This window comes from Leuresthes tenuis, unplaced genomic scaffold (genome assembly GCF_036924035.1).
Source record: "Leuresthes tenuis unplaced genomic scaffold, fLeuTen1.0.hap1 SCAF_5, whole genome shotgun sequence".
Lineage (NCBI taxonomy): Eukaryota > Metazoa > Chordata > Actinopteri > Atheriniformes > Atherinopsidae > Leuresthes > Leuresthes tenuis.
The window spans coordinates 29,919,351-29,939,517 of record NW_027325359.1 but is presented as its reverse complement, the minus strand read 5'-3'; the positions used below and the strand labels follow the sequence as shown (position 1 = coordinate 29,939,517).

General features: G+C 43.4%; 2 protein-coding genes across 2 annotated transcripts in view; both read left to right on the top strand.

The window, feature by feature from the left end:
* Positions 1-9,463, top strand: part of tead1a (TEA domain family member 1a) — a 48,681-nt gene extending 39,218 nt beyond the window's left edge. Inside the window, exons 9-12 of the mRNA XM_072386604.1 lie at positions 1,258-1,431; positions 3,895-4,035; positions 4,349-4,501; positions 5,949-9,463. Coding sequence (XP_072242705.1) covers positions 1,258-1,431; positions 3,895-4,035; positions 4,349-4,501; positions 5,949-6,062 — 582 coding nt within the window. The 3' untranslated portion in view covers positions 6,063-9,463. The remainder of the gene's footprint in view (positions 1-1,257; positions 1,432-3,894; positions 4,036-4,348; positions 4,502-5,948) is intronic.
* A 3,557-nt stretch (positions 9,464-13,020) lies between these two features.
* rassf10a (Ras association domain family member 10a) lies at positions 13,021-17,242 on the top strand. Its single transcript, XM_072386603.1, has one exon. It carries the CDS (start codon positions 13,390-13,392, stop codon positions 14,800-14,802), a length of 1,413 nt encoding a protein of 470 aa, XP_072242704.1. The 5' UTR covers positions 13,021-13,389; the 3' UTR covers positions 14,803-17,242.
* Positions 17,243-20,167: the final 2,925 nt, after the last annotated feature.

Below are 20,167 nucleotides of genomic sequence, written 5' to 3'. Positions count from 1 at the left end.
TATTTACACCACAGCTAGATGGGTCCTTAAAGGTTGTCATCATTAAATACAGTAAATCATTATTTTTTCCATAAGTTCCAGTCCTGTATTTGTTGTAAAAATATTCGGACTTTTAAGTCTACAACGACAGATTTTCTGTATCGTATAGTTTTCCCCACCAACTTTCTGCTCTCGGAGACAGATAAGGGCCCAATGCCTCCTGTGGGTGCTCCTCCTCTGTTTAGCAAATTTCCTTTGGGGACACAGAAGTAGTGGTCATCTCACCTTTTAACCAGGCTGGCGGAGGTAATATGGATTGCAATATGGCCGCCAATAAAACCGCTGCCTCATCGATTGGACAAAAGGAGGGGCGGGGCTACGTAGGAAGGAACCAGGATTGAGCCTTGGGCACAAATTCAGACTGATGATTTTACACCCTTATTTCCCTCATCTGTATCAGTTTTGCATCAGGTGCAAATATCTTAATAAAAACAACAAATTCTGACTAAATCTGATCTTAATCAAGAGTTTGTTAGAGACAACTCTCAGATTATAGTTCCAGTTGCAGTTAAATCTGTAATTTTCACCACCATTTCCAACTTTAATCCCCAAGTTAGCAAACTTTCTGAACGTTTCTTCCATAAACACATGGTGTGTACATGTTGGACTGTAGATAAGAAGCAGATGCAACCATGGCAACATCACTAATCTGTTTGTGAACTTTTGTCCTGAAGTCTCGGGTTGGGCTTTCAGTTAAGAACACGATTGGTCAAAAATACACCTGGTCAAGGGCTAATGTGAACCAGCATGCAGATCAGGAGCCCATCCGACACTGTAACAACATGTGGGAGAAGCACCAAGTGGTTGTTCGTGGTGTTGCAGATTAAACCCAATAGATTCACTGTTAACATGGAGGGATGGATGTACAGTGTATGTGTGTGTTATTTAGAGCTAACAGCCACGCCGAGTGTGCTTCCTTCCCATTACAATGTTTATAGGTGCAGCATTGACATAAATTAGGAGAGCGTCGGTTCGTTCCTAAACACACACCCTCTTATACAAGCAATCAGACTTCATTTGGAAGCTTTCATTTCTGATATGTACAGAAACTGAATTTCACAACCTTTTTGGATTTTCATGCTTATAGTGAAGAAGAAAAACTAAAGAGTGGAACAAGAGTGTTTGATTAATCACAATAAGATCAGTGTTGCAGCTAAAGAGTAGATCATGCTCCTGTTTTCCACCTTCATCCGATTCATCCTCCTCTCCTCCCCTCAGTACAACAAGCACCTGTTTGTGCACATCAGCCAGAGCAGCCCGAGCTACAGCGACCCGCTGCTGGAGTGTGTGGACATCAGGCAAATCTATGACAAGTTCCCGGAGAAGAAGGGCGGCCTCAAAGAGCTGTTCAGCAAGGGCCCCCAGAACGCTTTCTACCTGATCAAGTTCTGGGTGCGTAAACGCTTTACCGGCTTCATCGGTGCTCAAGTTCATTCCATGTTGTCTTTAGTTCTAACAGGTTTAATCTGAGAAAAGTTTCAATCTGTTGTTGAAATGTTGGTCATCAGTAAGCGGAGTAAGCACGGACCCCGCGTTTTTTTCCCTGTATTTTTCCACGCAGCGCCATGTCTTTGTCTGCACTTCCAGGTGTGTGTGTGTGCGTGTGTGTGTTCTGTCTTTCCACCTGGGATATAGAGGTGGTGGGTTGATGAAAGCTCAGTCGCTTTGTTTGAACACCTGCTCACCTCTTGACTCACAGGTTTCCACCTGTGTGTGTGTGTGTGTGTGTGTGAGCAAAGTGTATACTTCACTGTTCTTTCTCGGAACTGCTCGAGGCATTTTAAGAATTTCGCTCTTAAAATAACTTATTAACAACACATCAAGCTGTAAAACAAAGGATTAACTTTTCAAAATGGATCTTAGTGAGTGAACAAGCTGACAGTGACTAAATCTTATTTTTTCATTGTAGTACATACAGCTTTTACACTTTAAAGTGATGATTGGTTTGAAGTTGGAGGCTAAAGTGATTAAAGCCATGTCATAACATTCGATTTTTGTCAGCTCTCTCGGTTTAGCATGCTATGAAACAAGCTAAAATAGTAGCATTTAGTGTTTGGTGCCGTTGAAGGATTATCTTTATTATTTTTGAAGGGTGAAGTACTTCTAGTTAGTCATTATTTAAAGTGGGAGAAATTCCCTGATTTAGCAATGTAAAACAACCTAAATGTAAAAAGTGTGCACAGCGTGACTTTAGCATCGCACAGTTAATTCCTTTGCTTGGGCTTCTTCCCATAATGTGTTTCGTGGACTCAGTCTGTGCTACTGTCTGATGCAGAAGCGACATGGCATTAGAATCCAAAAGCAGTGTTTGCTCATATCATTATGAAACTTGAGAGGTTTGAGTTGCTTTCGATGTTGAAACGTTCCCCTGCCCGTCACCCTTCTACGTTGCTTTTAGCTTCGCTCCCCATCAGAATTCCTCAGATTCTCCAAACAAACTCGTTTCTACAGCAAGTAAGACTCTGACTCTGCATAAGTGTTGGATGAGAGTATCCCATAATATCTAGACTGGAAAAGATGAGCTTTAACCCTTTAAGCTGAGCCTACAGAATGACTACGCCTGTCTTCTTCCATCTGTGAGGAAGCTAATGATATTCTAACAAACTGTTGTCTGTTGTCAGTCACCTGGAGGATATTTTTACTTCATGTGCTCCGATGACTTCACAGAAGTTTATTTGTAGCTAATCTTAACCATCTTGCCTTTGGAAGCAACCTTATGGTTGTAAGCAAAGTATGTTATGAATTTCTTACACTTTCCTTGTGTGTGTTCCCCGTGATAATTCCTCCAAAACGTTATTGTTGGTCATGCACTGCACCACCAAGCAGAGAAATCCAAAGCTGGCAGACTTGATGCGCCTGGTTACAGGTGCTTATCTATGATTGGAGAATCCCTCTTTGGGGGCGGAGTTTGTTAAGATGAAAGTGACTGTCAGACAGTTGAAATCATGCACTGGAGGGCAGTGGCTCGCAAGCTGGTGAAGTGGCTTCGGTAAACTGTAAGTGCAGAACCGATGAGGTGTACTCGCAGCACAAAAACAAAGAGTGTGTTTGTGCGTCATGTAGAGAGCCTCCCCTCTGAATTTAATTAAAAAGCTCTCAGATCTACCACAATGGAGCATGTTTATGATAATCTGCTGCTTTAATAGAGCACGGTTTGGTGTGAGTGTTGCACATGTGGGTGGCTTAGCATATGGTGTTTCGTGTGTTTGTTCTCAGCCCTGAGAGACACGATGCTCCTTAGAGAACTCATTACAAATGGTACACACCCTTCCCCACTTCTCCTGTAATCCAGGTACAGCACGTCCCCTCTGCTCTGATCAAACATTTTCCGGCTTCATTGATACAAAATTGCAATATTATCCGCTTGCTTTTTACAAATAAAGCCCATCTGTACAGAGGTTTGTATAAGATGAGAATAAAAACGGGGGTCACGTCATCCAAATCCCAACAGAACATTTTATTTAGAAATATGGTCACATTCGGCCAGGTTTTGGTGAGAAAAATACCAACAATTTCCAAGCATTCACAGCCATGACAAATGACCTGAAACATGTTGTGATGTGCAGCTAAACATCAAATAGAGCAGAAATAAATAAAAAATGTTAAAGGCGACAGTGAAACCTTTGAGTTTGGTTATTTTGACACCTTATCAGATGAAATTAAGCTTCTGTTCCTGCTTTATTTGATTATTTTCCACTCGAGTCATAAGAGGATCAGTGGTGCAGTGACCAGAGTGGCCAGCAGAGGACAGTGTTGCCACATTCGTTTTCATGTTTCAGGTTCTGTTGATCAAGTGTGATGGCTGACTTGATCTTTAATGTTTTAATACTGATGTTGCTGCTTTGTGGTTTCCAGGCGGACCTGAATTATAACGTGCAGGATGACCCTGCGGCTTTCTACGGTGTCACCAGCCAGTATGAGAGCTCAGAGAACATGACCATCACCTGCTCCACCAAGGTCTGCTCCTTCGGGAAGCAGGTGGTCGAGAAGGTGGAGGTGAGGATGGATGCAGAGCCTCATGGTGCTGTGTCAGGGATGGGAGCAATTTGGGATATTTTTATTTTTCAAGCAAAGGATTTGACTTAATCTTGGTTCTGGACGTTATTATGCCATCATACTCTTGTCTAAACAGATTTGTGATCTTGCACAGCTTGTATGACTGCGTTTGCCTCTGAAAGCTGAGCAGTTTCCCTGTTCTGCACTTAATTACGAAGCTCTGTTGTGTAAAATCGGTGCCGTTTCCTTGCAACAGTTGCCTATCACACATGGAGTTTGTTAGTAATCTTCCTTCTCTCTCTTTCTTTGGCAGACGGAATACGCGAGGTTTGAGAACGGGCGATTTGTCTACAGAATCAGTCGTTCTCCGATGTGCGAATACATGATCAACTTCATCCACAAGCTCAAACACTTGCCTGAGAAATATATGATGAACAGCGTACTGGAGAACTTCACTATTCTGCTGGTGAGAGCATCAGTTACTGTGGGGTTGAGCTGTAACTGTCATGGTTGTACTGGGGGAGAGTAGCTCCAGCACTGACTGGAGTCTGAGCCAAAATGAAGGACAGAAAAGAGTTTGCGCTCTGTCTGATCAGGTTGGAATATTTTGAGCTACTCCCATTCACAGTTGTTTAGTTAAACACACTTCTGTGTGTGCGTTGGCGTGATACGAATCTTTTAGGCAAAAAAAAAGCAGATTTTATAACAGCTACACTGTTGCTGTACAAGTAAAAGCCAGAATTGCCTGGTTAGCTTTGACATCATGTGAGATTCGCACTTTTTTCTATTTGTGGTCACTATGTTTTACACGGCTACTGTGCGTTTGGCAGTGTGATATGGAGCTGCATGGACAGAGCCTTGTGTGTCTGTTAGCGTAAGTGTTTCTGAACTTATTTGTTAAATTCAATGTCTGCTGTCGAGCAAGTGACTGAAACCCGTTGTGTGGTAGCCTCGTTCGGCCCATCAGAAATCAATCGGAGTAATCAGGGGCGGTCACTCCCCTTTCTGAATTCACTTTGTCTGGGCTAACCCTCATTGGATGGCCTCAGCCAAGTGCAATCAGCTAAGGTGTGGGCAGCTCTTTTCGTGTGAAGACCTTGGAGGTAAAGACCTGCATGTCCACCCAGCCGGACGCCAGACGCCGGACCTGTTCTGCTTGCCTTATCTGTGGCGCTCTTTTCAAATGTTCCCGAATCAAATTCCTGTTGTCTCCTGCTCACGCAGAAGGTAGACTCTACACACCCTTAATAACCTCCGCTCTCTACAACACGCTTCCTTGTGTGTGGGGTTGTGGAATTGCCAATCAGCAGGAAAGAACCCAAACTTCATCACTGCTTATGCTGACCACCTGTCACTGGACATCCTGGATTAGGACTGAAAACAACGCTGCCGCAGCTTCAACTATTCTCATACATCTGGGCGAGGCGTTGGAACAGGCCTGCTAATTCCCAACGAGTGGAACTACAGCACCTTTGAAAACCATGCCATCTTGATAACAGCACCGGTCAAAATCTACATGATTGTCATCGCCCACCACCACACCTCAGTCACTGTCTGGATGAACAAGACACCTTGCTCTCTTCCATCCCTGAGCATAACTGTCCCATAATGGGCCTTGGTGATCTGAAGATCCACCTTGACAGTCCGAACTCTTCAGATTTGCTGACATTGAGCTGGTCTGCCGTCCTCCGACTCACAAAGCTGGCTAAAAACAGCTAAATCTTGTTTTCAGGCCTTTCTGTCACATCTGTGTCCTTTTCTACCTATGAGGCATCAGGAACAACATAACAGTGCCCAACACACTCAAGAAATGTTACCCATCTAATGTGTGAAAACAGATTGTTGCTTCTGTGTATTTCTATTTAAGCAGTTTGACGCGTCTTTAACCTGCGACTCTGTTGCTTTGTGTCCAGGTGGTGAGCAACAGAGACACTCAGGAGACCTTGCTGTGTATGGCGTGTGTGTTCGAGGTTTCCAACAACGAGCACGGAGCACAGCACCACATCTATCGACTCATCAAAGAATAACACTCACTCTTTTGCAAACACACATAAATGGCCTTTGCTTGGTGATTAATGGTGACATTGGAGGAAAGATGTCTGAAAAGCTGAACCCTACGAAACTCTGTCAGCCGAATGACTTGACTTGAAGAACGGAAATGGCTGCATTTTCACACAAAAAGACATTACAACCACCATAATGGGAGAATTGTTAATTAGCTCCAGATATGGCAGTGAATCCTCCTCTACAGGAGCATTTCAACACAAAATATTAACTACATACTGACTACCAGTAGCTTCTTAGCTGTAAAAAGCACAGTGGCAGTGCAGCCATGGAAACCCATCAGAATCAACCCAGGTGGTTTTCCCAAGAACATCCTGACTCTGGTATCACCGGGAGATGTCATATCTCCCACTAATTGGTTTCTTCCCCCGTCTCTCTCTCTCTGTACATTTGAATTATTGCTGCTGTGATGATGGAAATTTCTGTCATGTGCTTTTGGGAAAATCAACCCAGGGAGAAGAAAAGAAAATCTAAGTTTTCTCACCCCTGCCGTGACAAAAGTGTGTGTTATCGGCCACGAAGGTGGAGCACACTGAAGGTCAGACCCTGTGTATCATCAATAACCAGATGAGGTGGCTGTTGGAGGAAATAACACTTCTGCGTTATCATATAGTAGAGTATAGAGGTGGATTTGTACATATAGACACTGCAAATCGTGTGAGTTGAGTTCTTGCACAAAAGAAGAGGTCGTCCCAAAGAAAATAATCCAATTTTTACCTTTTTGTATGTTTTCTTTAAACAGAAGAAGAAAAAAAACCTTTAAACTTTGGGAAATTGTTTATTCATAGTAGCATATAGACTATATTTTAATTCCACGATCACTATCTGAAATTTATGTTAATAAAGTTATAATTGAAAAAAAAAATCAGGTACCTTTTTGAGCAACAGGACTCATCTAGATTCTAACAAAATTACAGTCCTTTACATTTCACTTGGCTGCTGGTGTTAACGTAGCGTTGGCATCAGCGGTGACTAGTTAACACATTAAATACATACTGTAGGGCTCGTTCACACGCAGCAACTGTGAACTATTCGGGTTAAAACGGCTTCTACTGGGAAAAAAAAGATGACTGAATCTGATCCAAAATTATGGAGATCTAAGGATTATAATCTTAAACACACTGTTGTGAGTCCTTTAAAAAGCACTGTGAATTTTAACAACTACACACATCGTTTGTGATGTCCGACGGAGAGAAACGTTTCACTCGGTTAAAGCAGAATTCTACTTCTTTCTATATGGTTTCACTCGGCTCAGTTGAGGATTTGTACCAGCAAAGTGGAGCCTTAACGTGTCGACACGGCACCGAAGTGCACAGCCACGCTTTGACCGACTGCCCTGACCAGAAGCCTTAGCACCTCCGAGTCGGGACAGTTTCAACTCAAGATGACACACTTTTAGCTTCAGGCAGTTCGCTTCCTGCTGTTATGTAACATTACGTCCGTGTGAAAGTCGTTTATGAATCAGAAACCAAAAACTGTTGATGGAGTGTACCGTTGCAGGTGTCGTCCGGTGGTTTTGTGTGTGTGTGTCATGCTCAGCAGCATGAAGTGCCTTTGGCTGGAAACGGCAGTAGACATTTCTGTTCTGTTTCACTGAAGTCCTGATGGTTTGGTGTCGTGCATGGTGTGTAGAAATGAAGGCATTTTAGTGTACATCACGTAGTTCGCTCTCTCACTCTTCAGTGTCTTTGAGCCAGTTAGACGGTTGTTTTTAATGTCAGTTGTTGATTATCAGAACCAACAGAATATCCTTAAAAGCTGTTTCTTACCCATAATGCGTAGGTTCTCACCTGTACGTGTGGAAGAGCGTCCACGGTTGACGCCATCTGGTGCCTCATTCTTAAAATGCAACTCTTTGGACTTCTAATAGACCATCGATAACTCAACTGTAGCTCACTCTGCTCCACAAAATGACCCTTAATCAGCTGGACTAATTGGTTTATCACGAGCACAATTGGCAGATTTTTACTTTATATTAAGTTTTCTTTACCTTTCCTGTTTCCAGCTGTTTTCACAGAGACTTTTTTACTGTTAAGACATGTCAGTGGTCTTAGTTTGTCATTATACTAATGAAGGAAACAGCAATTCCTCAAACTATTGGCTTGAAAATGCAGCTATGGACAACACCGTCATAGTTAGAAGAGTCCAGCTTACTGAACTAAGCACATTTTCTGAGGTATCCAGATGACGTCAACCTCGGACCTGAAAGGTGACATACTGAGTCAGAACGAGTTAGGACCGACATTTGATTTTCACAAAGTCAAACCTTTGTGTTGAACGGTCCCTGCGCTGGACAACGGTCCCCGCGCTGGACAACGGTCCCCGCGCTGGACAACGGTCCCCGCGCTGGACAACGGTCCCCGCGCTGGACAACGGTCCCCGCGCTGGACAACGGTCCCCGCGCTGGACAACGGTCCCCGCGCTGGACAACAGCTACCGTCATATTTCGACCTGACCTTTTGACCCAAATGAGCTTTAGACCTCCGTGAGTTTTGTCTCACACCGCAGTAACTTGTTTGCAGACAGCGCTCACGCTGGAGTGTCAACATGTAACATGCAGGCGATAACCTAACAGACAGCCTTAAAGGAGCTGAGATTGCAATAATAACTCCGTCTGGACACCGTCTACCACCTGCTTACCAAAGACAGTCATCATGTGACACAAAATACTGAGAAAAAGTGAGACGGGCCCGGAAGATGTTTGGAAAATCAAACACGGACACCTCTTATCACCTTGGTTGGCAGACTGAAAAAAGCCCCTCGTGAAAATGTCAGTTAACCATTACAGCCACTAAAGCTTACTGTTAAATGTCAGCGCGTTATAATCGATGGAGAATGCCCTCCCACTACAGGCGTCCTCTGTGTATTCTCCATGCCTGAAGGTTTCACAGTTGGGTGAAGCGTAGAGTTTCTCAGTCATCGTCGTCTGTGTTCTCAATGTCGTCTTGTACGTGTACGGTGGATATTTATCTTCTATTCCAGACCACATGTGGCACAGAGATCCTGTCTGTAATCAATTCCAAAATGGCCTTGAATCTTTTCGCTCCGGTGTACCTGCAGCACATCTGTGGGCGCACTGAGGGTTTTGATAAGGTGCTTTGTATAAAAGTGACAATAACGTTTATTACAGATGTTGTGTATATCTTTGATATTCTAATGTTTATCCTATTTTGTGAAGAAGAGAGTACATTTAGAAAAATCAAGAAGTTCGTAAAGTGTGTGTATTGGTACTGCACAGGGTCTGATCTTTGCTTTTTAAACCTTTTCCCCCCCTTCATGGCTAAAAGTATGTTAGATATTTTCTAGCTTTGTAGAGACTTTGTACGCATATGCTATTCAGTTTAAATAAATGGTCAGTTCTAAATTGTGCCGTTTGCTTTTATTATTCAACCTCAGTTTGATGTTTATTCCATTTTTACTTGGATGTATTAAAGGGACACGTTTTTCAGTGGGGGTGAGTACTCAGTAAAACGTCACACGAGCCCATTTAAAAACACAACATCCCTTTAAAGCAGAACTAAGAGCGAACATGGGTTTAACCATTAACATTTTAGTGAATACAGCCTGCAGGTCCTTGTCCAGACTATTTAATCTTTCTTTCTTTGTCTCAGTTCTTACACTAAGATGACTGATTTGCCTGGAATTGTTACATCAAACAGTGGATTCTCAGTTTTAAGAAAATCTAAGCCGATGAGCGCTGTAGGGGCTTTAAGAATTAACCAGTTAATGGCAGACATAGACGAGGCACGGCTTTGCATTTGTGTCAGCTTAAAGTGATTACTGCGATGGTGACACTGGCCTGTCGTGAAAATCGAGATGAGAGGAGGCCATGTTAGACGTAAACTGACGTCCCTCTCTGCTGTGCTTCAGCTCTTTCTTCACACGAGGAGGATTTAATATATCTACACAGGCTTTTAACTGTGACAACAGTAACAGTGGAAGTTACAGACTGTCTGATTCTGATTGGTTGTTTTCAATCAGGGATGGTTTATTCTTACAGAAGCGAATCTGTTGGCTATAGAGAATTTTGAAGTTCACATCACAAAGCTCACACACAAAAAGGCGAAACAAGTGGGAAAATCAGTGGGAAGCAACAGTTCATATACTGTAAGTCTACATTAGTGTTTCTACTTCATGATTTTGACCTTCATTACAGCACATTTCTGAGGCAAATACTTTCTACCTTTAGCTACTAATTGCATCGTTTTGATTTTACAAAACAAAGTTTAAACCTTTTGTTTTGTGAGCACCCAGAAGAAACATCTCTGTTTTATCTTAAATGATCCATGATTTGATGTCAGTCTCCTTGATTTAAAAAACCCAAAACACTCCCTTTTATTAAAATCGTGGATAAACCTGCGGTTATCTCGTTGTGGCCCCATCACTTCTCAACTCTGGACCGGCCGCGTCCATCTACTGTACACTAGGAACGGCACCAAGCCAACTACAGCAGTCCGATTCTGGATGCTGAAACCGAATCTGGTCTTTTCAAGCCAAAATCCAGGCTACCACATGTGTTCATTAGCTGGTCTGAATGCTGACATGTGTCCTAATTGTCTAAAAATGACACAAAATTCACTTAGCCGAACCCAAGAGACAGTCTGGCCTGCATTACCGGGCCAGAGCTGACTCACTAGAAACTGTATACATAAAAAAAAAACAACTAACAAACAAACAGAATGCTATAAGATGAAAAAACGACCTTCTAATTCCTTTCTATACATTTATTTTATGGGTCTAGATCAGGAGTGTCCACATCCGGTCCTTGAGGGCCGCTGTCCTGTAGTATCTAGATGTTTCCCTGCTCCAACACATCTGATTCAGATCAATGCAGGACAGCGGCCCTTGAGGACCGGATGTGGACATCCTTGATCCAGATGAACATCAAGTCTGTGCCTTCAGTTTACTCTTTCAACAGCAGAGGGCGCCATATCCAAAAAAGTCAAAGCTCCACAACAACAACAACCAAATTTGGCATTATTTCACATCGTTAAGACATCTTCACCACTTGCCACCAGAAAGATCTGTTGCAAACCAACAGTTGGCAGATGTTATAAGAAATCAAGCCTCTTTTTTATAAATATCACAACAAAAGAACCAAACCTGACAGCCAATAAGTCTGCAGGTCAGACAAAACTCACAGGAAATGAGATCAAAGATGAGACAAACCAATTGGCGTTACCTCCATCCCAGACAATCCTCTTAATCCAAATCTAGAGTTTGTAATACATTACCACACATTTGTAATACTGAATGTTTGTGCGCATGCGGGCTCGCATCTTAGTGTGTGCGCTAACATTCCCAGATGGTTTTCTAAGCAGTTATTTACCAACAAATGTGGCCTGAACAAAAGTTACAGCACACAAACACACTGATAGTGTGTGGTGAGGATGAAGGCTTGCAGTTGATATGCAACACACACACACGCGCGCGCACACACACACAGCAAACTTAATGCAGAAAAATCCTCTGGAGTTCCAGCGACCATGTTGTGCGCTGAACTAGCTGAACGAGCAGCTTACGGGGTCAGACATTATGTGAGGACTCTGCAGGGTGTAATAGATGGATTTCTTTCTGCTTTATGCTCAGTCCAGCTGAGCTCTAAAACATTCAGCCCAGTGGAGATTACACAGATAAAACTGTGCAACAATGCATACTGCAGTGTGCCACTGCTGAGTTGGAGCATCATCTGGGTTTCTGCTTCAGTCTGGGTTCTTCTAACCTGGACTCTGCAAAAACTCCTCCATGAGAAAAACTGTTCGCTACTAAAAGCTGCTCATTTCAAATAAGTCTCTCAATTACAACATCTAGCCTTTAAAAACAAACCAAAGTTACCTCAAAACCGCAAAGTTAAGCGACTGAATAAAACATTGAGTTAACATTACAACTCTGTAATAAAACCACGTCTTTATGTGGGGCAACGTTTTACTGTCAAACATTCAGCCGTTTAAAGATTAAACAAGTTAAACATAAACATGTCAATATTTCTGTATCAATCCAGCTCAATTTAAAATTTAAAAGAGACACTGATACTTAAGACTGCTTCCTCTTGAAATTAGGCAGAAACACAATCAACAACACAAAATAGTCACAATTAAGCTCTTAAAATTAGCTAATTTCAAGAGTAGATCTGCAACACTTTTACTTGCAAATATTCTTCAAAATATTATAAAATTTGAGAAAAACTAAGAGGATCCAAGTTAAAAACTAGAGAAAATGTTCAAAATGCTGAAAACTAGCTTTCACACTCACTTGTTAAACTTGTGTCACATCAAGAAAGAACTTGCCGAATGAGTTACATTTATCATTTATTACATTGATTCCATTTTATTCTAAAATGCATTAAATGGCAGCTGCAGAGCAGCTGTCTGCAATCAACTTTTGATGTTTTCAAATTCTTTAAACAGCAGTTAAAAAAAAACAAAAGACGAAAAAGGTTTAAAAAAACATAAAATGCAGACTGGCCTCTTTCACAGTATTATTCATTTAGCATACTATTGAATAAGCTTGTTATAAATTAATTGCTTCATCACGCATCATCTATTAGCCTTCTATGACATAGTTAAACAGGCACCATTTGGTCCACTTAACAAGAATGCTTCATATTTGATTTAATAAGAAACAAAATAAGATAAGTCCATAAAATGGAGACTAAAACGAAAGCCATCAAAACTGGCAAAGTGTCCGTCGTCTCTGTCTTATCACCTAAAAAGCTCAAGGCATTTACAAATCTCGCACCGAGACAGTTGTAGGAGGAAACTTTTACTTGACGTCCTTCTGAAAAGACACTTTCATTGTCTGAGTTGCAGGTTTCCCTGCGTGGGAGGGGGGAGGGAGGGAGACAGGCGGGAGGGGAGGGGAGGCGTGTCCCAGCCGCTACAGCAGCCTCCTGCTCAGTCCTGAACACCAGAGCTGCAGCCTGTCCTGACGAAAGGACGCTTTCCTCATCATCTCCTCTCCGGAGCAGAGCGGAGGGCTGACACCAATCTGCCGGGCAGAGAGGGATGAGGTCCCGGCAGGCAGCCCGCAGACACACCGCCGAGGAACTCTACAAGGATGTCATTTTCCAAGGACGAGTTTGATAGAAAATTAAGACGCAACTCGGTTATCTGGTCGGACTTCTGAGCGCATTTAAAGGGGAACCTGATCCGGAGATTATTTGTTTTATTTCATTGCTCCCCGTCCATTTGAGTTTTAAATACTGCCCCAAAACACTCCTGTCTTCTATATTTTCTGAGGAACTGAGAGGAATCACCAAAGAAACTTTTTATTGATCCAGTTGGTCCAGATATGGAGCCGGAGGAGGGAAAAATATCGGTGTGGGTCTGCCGGGAGGAGAAACTGGTTTCCGGGCTCACGAAGCGAACCACCTGCGCCGATGTTGTCAAAGTCCTGCTGGAGGACCAGAACCTGCAGCAGAGCGTTTCAGCAGCGATGCTGTCCGGCTCCCCTCAGTCCTACTGCGTGGTGGAGAAGTGGAGAGGCTTCGAGAGGATTTTGCCCAACAAGACCAAAATCCTCCGGTTGTGGAGCGCCTGGGGAGACGAGCAGGAGAATGTCCGCTTTGTCCTGGTCAAGAACGAAGCTTCGCTGCCTAACAACGGGCCTCGGAGCGCTGAGGCGCGGGTCGTCCAGAGCCGGGAGAGTGGCGGTCCGGGCGGACTGCTCAAGGGCACCGCCAGGACCTGCTGGACCGCCGCGGCCGCTGCGGCCAACCTGTCCCAGGAGAAACAGAGGCGCATCGTCAGAAAGGCCTTCAGGAAATTGGATAAAATGAATAAAAAGAAAGAGCAGACGGTTCCTAAGGATAAAAGCTCCGTGGAGAAGATGGAGACGCTGGTTCACCTGGTGATCTCTCAGGATCACACGATCCGCCAGCAGATCCAGAGGATCAAGGAGCTGGACCGGGAGATCGAGCGCTACGAGGCCAAAGTGCACTTCGACCGCATTAAGAGACACGGGGTGAACTATGTGCAGGACACGTACATGGTGGATTCCTCCACGGAGATTCCCTCAGAGCGTCAGGACGCGCGCTGCACAGCGGAGGCGCTCGCGCAGTTCGAGGAATACGCGCGCTGCTGCGAGGAGGTGGTGAGGCTGCAAGAGGAGCTGACGGAGCGCGAGGCTCTGGTGGAGAGCATCACTGGGGAGATTCAGGAGGAGCTCAACAGGAGGTGGATGAAGAGGCGGCGAGAGGAGAGAGGAGCGGAGGCGGCGCAGGACGCAGATGGTGTCACGGAGGAGATGTGTCTCACTGCGGCTCCAGCTGTGGAACCAGAGGTCGAGAATCTGTCTGACAATGAGCTGGTGCTGGAAGAGGAGAGGATCAAAACCCAGCTGGACACCAGCCTGTACATCGGCCTGAGGCTGAAGACAGACCTAGACGCCATCAGAGGGGACTTGGACCTTAGCCTGGCTCTTTGGGAAACCAAAGAGAGTGAACTGTTGGACCTGCTGGCCAAAGTTGAAACCATGGAGATAGAGCAAGTGAACAAAACACTGAGTGATGATGCAAAGGCAGAGCTGGGTGCAGGGGGTGCCGAGGCTGATCCAGGGTCAGCAGAGAAGAGCAGTGGTTGGGTGGAGCAGGCTCGAGGTCTGTCAAAGGCCTGTAATACAAACGATGAGGACTCAGACACGGGTCTGAGCTCCATGCACAGTCAGGACTCTGACAACCCACCTGTGTGTGAGTCACTGGTATAGACTCGCTTTGTTTGGAAGCATGTTGGACCTTTATGCAATTCAATGCCACAAGCTCAGGGGCAGAGAAATCAGTGTTGGCAGGAGTGGGAGATGTTCTCTCCAACTCAAAATGCACCTCGGTATGAACACAATTCTATAGCAATAATTCCTACATGTAGTCATTGCACAATAAGCTAGACAGGACAGCATGCATAGATAGAGGTTTGATATGTGTATGCTGCTCCATAGATGACCTTTGACCTCCATGAGGAAAGTCAACAAAGCACCACTTACTAGGAGAAGTAGCCTAGAAGAGTATTATAACAATCCACTTATGATTTGTCGTCCTCAGACTATCTTAAAGGTAAACCTGATCACAGATAACAGCTTGCTTTCATCTGTATATTCTGACAACTTGGCTAAGCAAGGTTAAGTGTTCCAAACGAGCACTGCAAGTAGGCCTTGTAGCCGTAATCAGCAGGGTCTCTTCAAAGTGTCGAGTGTACCTTAATGCTACAAAAACACGTAGAAGCTATCTCGAATAAATGCAACGTAAAAGTGGGATCATTCACAGCAGCTTCCACAAAACAGGACTGAAATTTGAAATAAAAACTTATAGGAGTGTTTTTGGAGAAATAAACTTTAGACTTTGTAAACTAAGAGTAGAAACACCGATCCTCATCTTGGATGCTAAACATAGATGTTAGATCACTTAATATCTGTAGCATCTGTCACAAAATGTAATTTATATCAACATGTTGTGGAGCTGAGTGGAGGTAAAGCTCCCACACTGCATCTTTTACCGCTCAGCTTTTAAGCGTTCGATTCTCGTCTTTGTGTCTTCACGGTGTTTCTGGGACTTTTAGCATTGTTCAAAGCTGTGGCTTGTAACTTTGTGGGATTATTACCCGAACAAACGTTCTGCGTGACACATTTCTATGATGTATGATCATTTCAGGTGAGCACAGTTATATGTGCTCTGTGTTAATCAATTATGATAATTGTAGAGTCCTGAGGAACCCAAGAAAAAAAGCTGAAAACAACTGTATGAAGTGCATTTACCGGTAGTTATTTGATCACTGGGGTGGGTCGCGGCACGAGAGGGTTGATTAAAGTGTGGTCACAAAGATAATCAAGTCAAAACAAAGATTTGAAAACAACTGGAGGCAGCAGAGGCTGGGATATCCTGACTTTTAGTCCTCGGTATGGATCGGCATCCATAAACTGCGGCTTGAAATAAACGCTTCTGGCGCCTAGCTGCCCACTGCTTTTAAATCACAGACATCTTGGTTTGTTAGATGAATATTAGACAAGCACGATGGTTTTCTGATGGCTATTTTCCCAGGATGGAATTAACTCCTCCAGAAGGTTGGGCTGAAGAGGGAAACTGGTGGAGAGCCCCTTTAAACCCGTGTATGGCTTATTGTTATAACATGAGTTGGGCTGCTCTAAAAGGGCTTTGTTTCCACGAAAAGCTTCTTACTCAATCATAATCAATGTGAACAGAGAAGAAAAGCCTCGTGCTTATATAGAGGTTTAGGTCAAGGAATAACTTCCTATATCAGAGGGATGGCACAAGTCGTTGTCTAATGACACAGGAGTAGATAAGTGAGCCTGCATCGTCAGGGAATACGACTCAGATTATGCTTCGTGTCTGATAAGCAAATTTATGCAAACATACTATGGACAGCCAGGTATTTCTGGCCTCCTTTGGTCCTTGTAGCATTATTTTCGTTGCCAGTGTGGACAGGTGTAACAAAAACTGCTACACGCAAATATAAATCTAAAAAGTGACCTTGTATCTGGACACGTGAATCCTCCTGTGAGCGCAAACGGCTGTGAGATGGGAGTTTAAGATGCTTTTGGGAGAAACAACCCATTTAGGAATCCCGCAGTCCCTGCATCTCCGAACACTGTGACATTAAGAGGAACTATTTTAAGGCTCAGCTCACTTTTTATCCTGAGAATAGTTGCTGCAAAGAAGTTTTTGCTGTGCTTCCTGGTCGAACCGGCTCCTCTGAGACCTGCACAAGCAAGAGGCAAAAAAACAATAAAAAAATAAGATCGAATTCATTATTTTAAGATTTACCTTCAGTGAAAGTATTTACTGTGTATTTTGTCAGGATGTTGTGATGTCAAATCTTACATGTCTGACTTTGTCCAACTGTAAATTGTGAGAAATATCTTTGTAACACCTAAAAGAAACTGAAGATACTCTTCCTGTGGAGTTCGCTGTATCCAAATACTCAAATGAACTGTGTGTAGCTAATTTATGTCACTTGATCAGGGACAGTTTGGGCTTCTCAGTCTGTGACTTTCAGCCTGCTTTTTCTAGATAAACGGCTCTAGATCAGTAATTCTAAGGCTACAGCAGGAGAACTCATGCACTGTGGCAGCAGCATAACGCACTCAGCACATTATTCCACGAGTGTTAGTGTTGAAATAAACAGCAAAATCTGGATTTGTGTGTCTTCATTCAGTGTGACTGACAGGTCTGAAAGCGTTTGTATGTATGAGCAGTTTGGTGTTTTCACACCTCGGCTAAACATCTTTTCAGTACGCAAGATCGGGCTCATCTGCGTGGGTTTTGGATGGAAAAACAGTTTGCTTACCTCAAGGCTGCAGAGCTTGACATTGAAAAATGTGTGTGTTTGCAAATGTGTGTCACTCCTCCTGTTATGCTGGTCATGCATACTTGTGCTTAATCGCTGCTTCCTGATCACTCTTGCACAAATTTCTGCATTAATCATGAGAGGATGAAAGGGAGATGTGGCTGTAGAAAACACAGCCATACAGCTCAAGTTCCATTTAGTAACACATCCCTTCACGTATTCATCAGGGGGCATCTTAAAGGGTCATTTCACCCACTTTAAAAGAACTATGCTTTATCGCTTACACCCTTTGCTGAACTCGATGCTTTGGTTTCAGGTTTACTGCATCCATCCAGATCAGCGGAGATGAACAGAATCCAATTTGTGGCGTTCGCAGCAATAACAAACAATAAATCAACAACTGCAGGGCAAACTACGTCTGCTGAAGATCATGTGACACAATCAAAGTTTTTAAAAAAGGGTTTGACTGAGCAATTCTCATCTGTGGCTATAGTCTATGCTTTTCATGTATGTATTTACACCGACACGCACTTTTTTCAGCTGTTCAACTGTCTGCACACTCCCTCAAGACCTCACTGACGAGTCAAGCGTCTCATCAGTCCAACTGAGAGAATTCCAGAAATCTGGCGATGCAGCTCTTTGATTGCGACACTCCTTGTGGTTGTGAGCTTTGTTTGGTATTTAAAGAATTATAAATGTGTGTAAGAATAATCTTAGTAGCTACAGCCTAATCTTCCACAAGGGAACTGGGTCTTACGTGTACAGAGAAACAAATTCATGAGAAATGAGTTAATTACCGGCTTCACTCCTGGTAGTTGCTTCAGCAATTAGAAAAATATGAACAAGTGTGCAAATGTTCCAACGAGAAAGGGAGAATGTGCATGCAGCGGCTGAAAATATGAAAAAGAGTTTGAATACTTTAACGCTAAAGAAGTGATAACTTGTTGTTGTGCTTCTGCAGAGTGAAGCTGACATGAAACAGGGGAAATCATTAAGTGTTGGTGAGAAACTGATGAAACACTGAACATGGAAGGATTTCACATATCTAATGCTGATTAAATGACAGCTGTGTTGCACGTGGCTCCTGCAGCATCAGTAAATACCCAAGTTTCAATGCAGCAGAAACGGTTTCAAACATTTAGTCTCGTGTACGTATAGAATTTTCCCCAGAGGGCCTGTCCCACAGTCGACTATCTCCACACTGATCTGTCTCGTCTGAACGTGCCACCTAATATACCCGCTGTCACCCGATAGCTTCCATTTCAGCACAACACCTGTTGTTAAACCAGTCGAGGCCCAAATTTTCCTGTTTAATTCATCAATGATTCCACTGACTTGTGAGTCCATCTTCTTTGGATTCTGACACCTGCATGAAGTGATCCAAGTTGATAAATGACACCAACTTTCTCCCGCGTCTTCAGTGACAGATTACGGCTCAGTCGGGTTCATTTGATATCAATCGGCTCCTCACCCACCTCTTCACTTTCTCTCTCAGTCTGCTTTTCTCAGTGCTCCCTGCTTCTTATCAGCCTCCAGCCAGCGCCAGGTTCTCACACTCTGGTCACGCAGGAATCTGCATCTTCAACACATGAACATGTTTAGAAAGCTGCTCATTTATTTGATCAAAACCAATCTCGCTTCTTTGAGTTGATGAGCAGCCGTCACGGAAACGGTTCCAGGCAGCTGTTTCCGGTCAACAAAGGTTCTTGTTTTGGTAAAAGGGACAAAATGAATGCTTGGTGGCGAAGGCAGCTACAGATTTGTCTCAGCTGGTAACCGATAGGCCAGTAGTGCACCAGCTTCTTCCCTGTGTAGGTAATTAGCACCACCAGCCTATCGGTTACAAACTCCATCTGATCAGTAGCTGCCTTTGGCAACGATACAGGCCTTCAAATTAAGTTTTTTCATTCAACTGATCAAAACTGATCAACAAACAATTTACTTTATGAACACGATCCAGTAACAGATGATTGATTAATCGATTTACTCCAATCAGCAACCTCCCGTCCAGGCAACAATGTTAAACATCTGGGCCTTTAATTACACGAAAAACAAAAAGTTATCGTCTGTCGTTGCGACGCTTTGGTTCAGAAAACGTTCAAGCCATAACTTGCTCAGTGGGACGTCACTGTACATATATTTAAAGTTACCAGAATGTGTCAGATTACACTGCAAGAGTCTGGAAATGGAAATGTCTTTATGGGATGATTTTCAGTCGTCTGACAAAACAAACAGGAAACTATGTGAAGGAGAGCAGTTTTATTGATACTATATTATAAGATTAATAAAACTATTGTAACATAACTAATTCTAACTATAATACAACATTTCTACTTTACAGTTTTTACAAATGGATGCATAGGTGAGTACATACATGCAGGAATCATTCAGTCCACTTCCTGGAACCAACGGGACCCAAAGGATCAACTGTCAGTGATCCGGTGCCAAATGGCCGAACACATCCTCAGAGGTCTTTGTCTCGATGGGAGCCTCCTCCACACCAGGCAGGAGGTCTGAATGCTGAGGCTAACCTCTGCAGCTGTACAGGAATGTGACTTCTATATGAGACGGTTTCCACTGCAGCACGAGTTGCTTCTTGATTGGTAAAAGAAGTCTGCTAAAAATGTTCAAACTGCATTTTTAATTGGTAAATGCAGCTTGTTTTTAATCTGCATGTACTTTTTTTCTTCCACTCTATTATGAGCCTCTGACCTCCTGCTGCTATGCTTGGCATTCGCACTGCGAGACCATTCATTTTAGTCAAAACACTGGAA

What these genes read in the sequence shown, in the direction of transcription:
- rassf10a (XM_072386603.1), top strand. Translation starts at nt 13,390, where the DNA reads ATGGAGCCGGAGGAGGGAAAAATATCGGTGTGGGTCTGCCGGGAGGAG.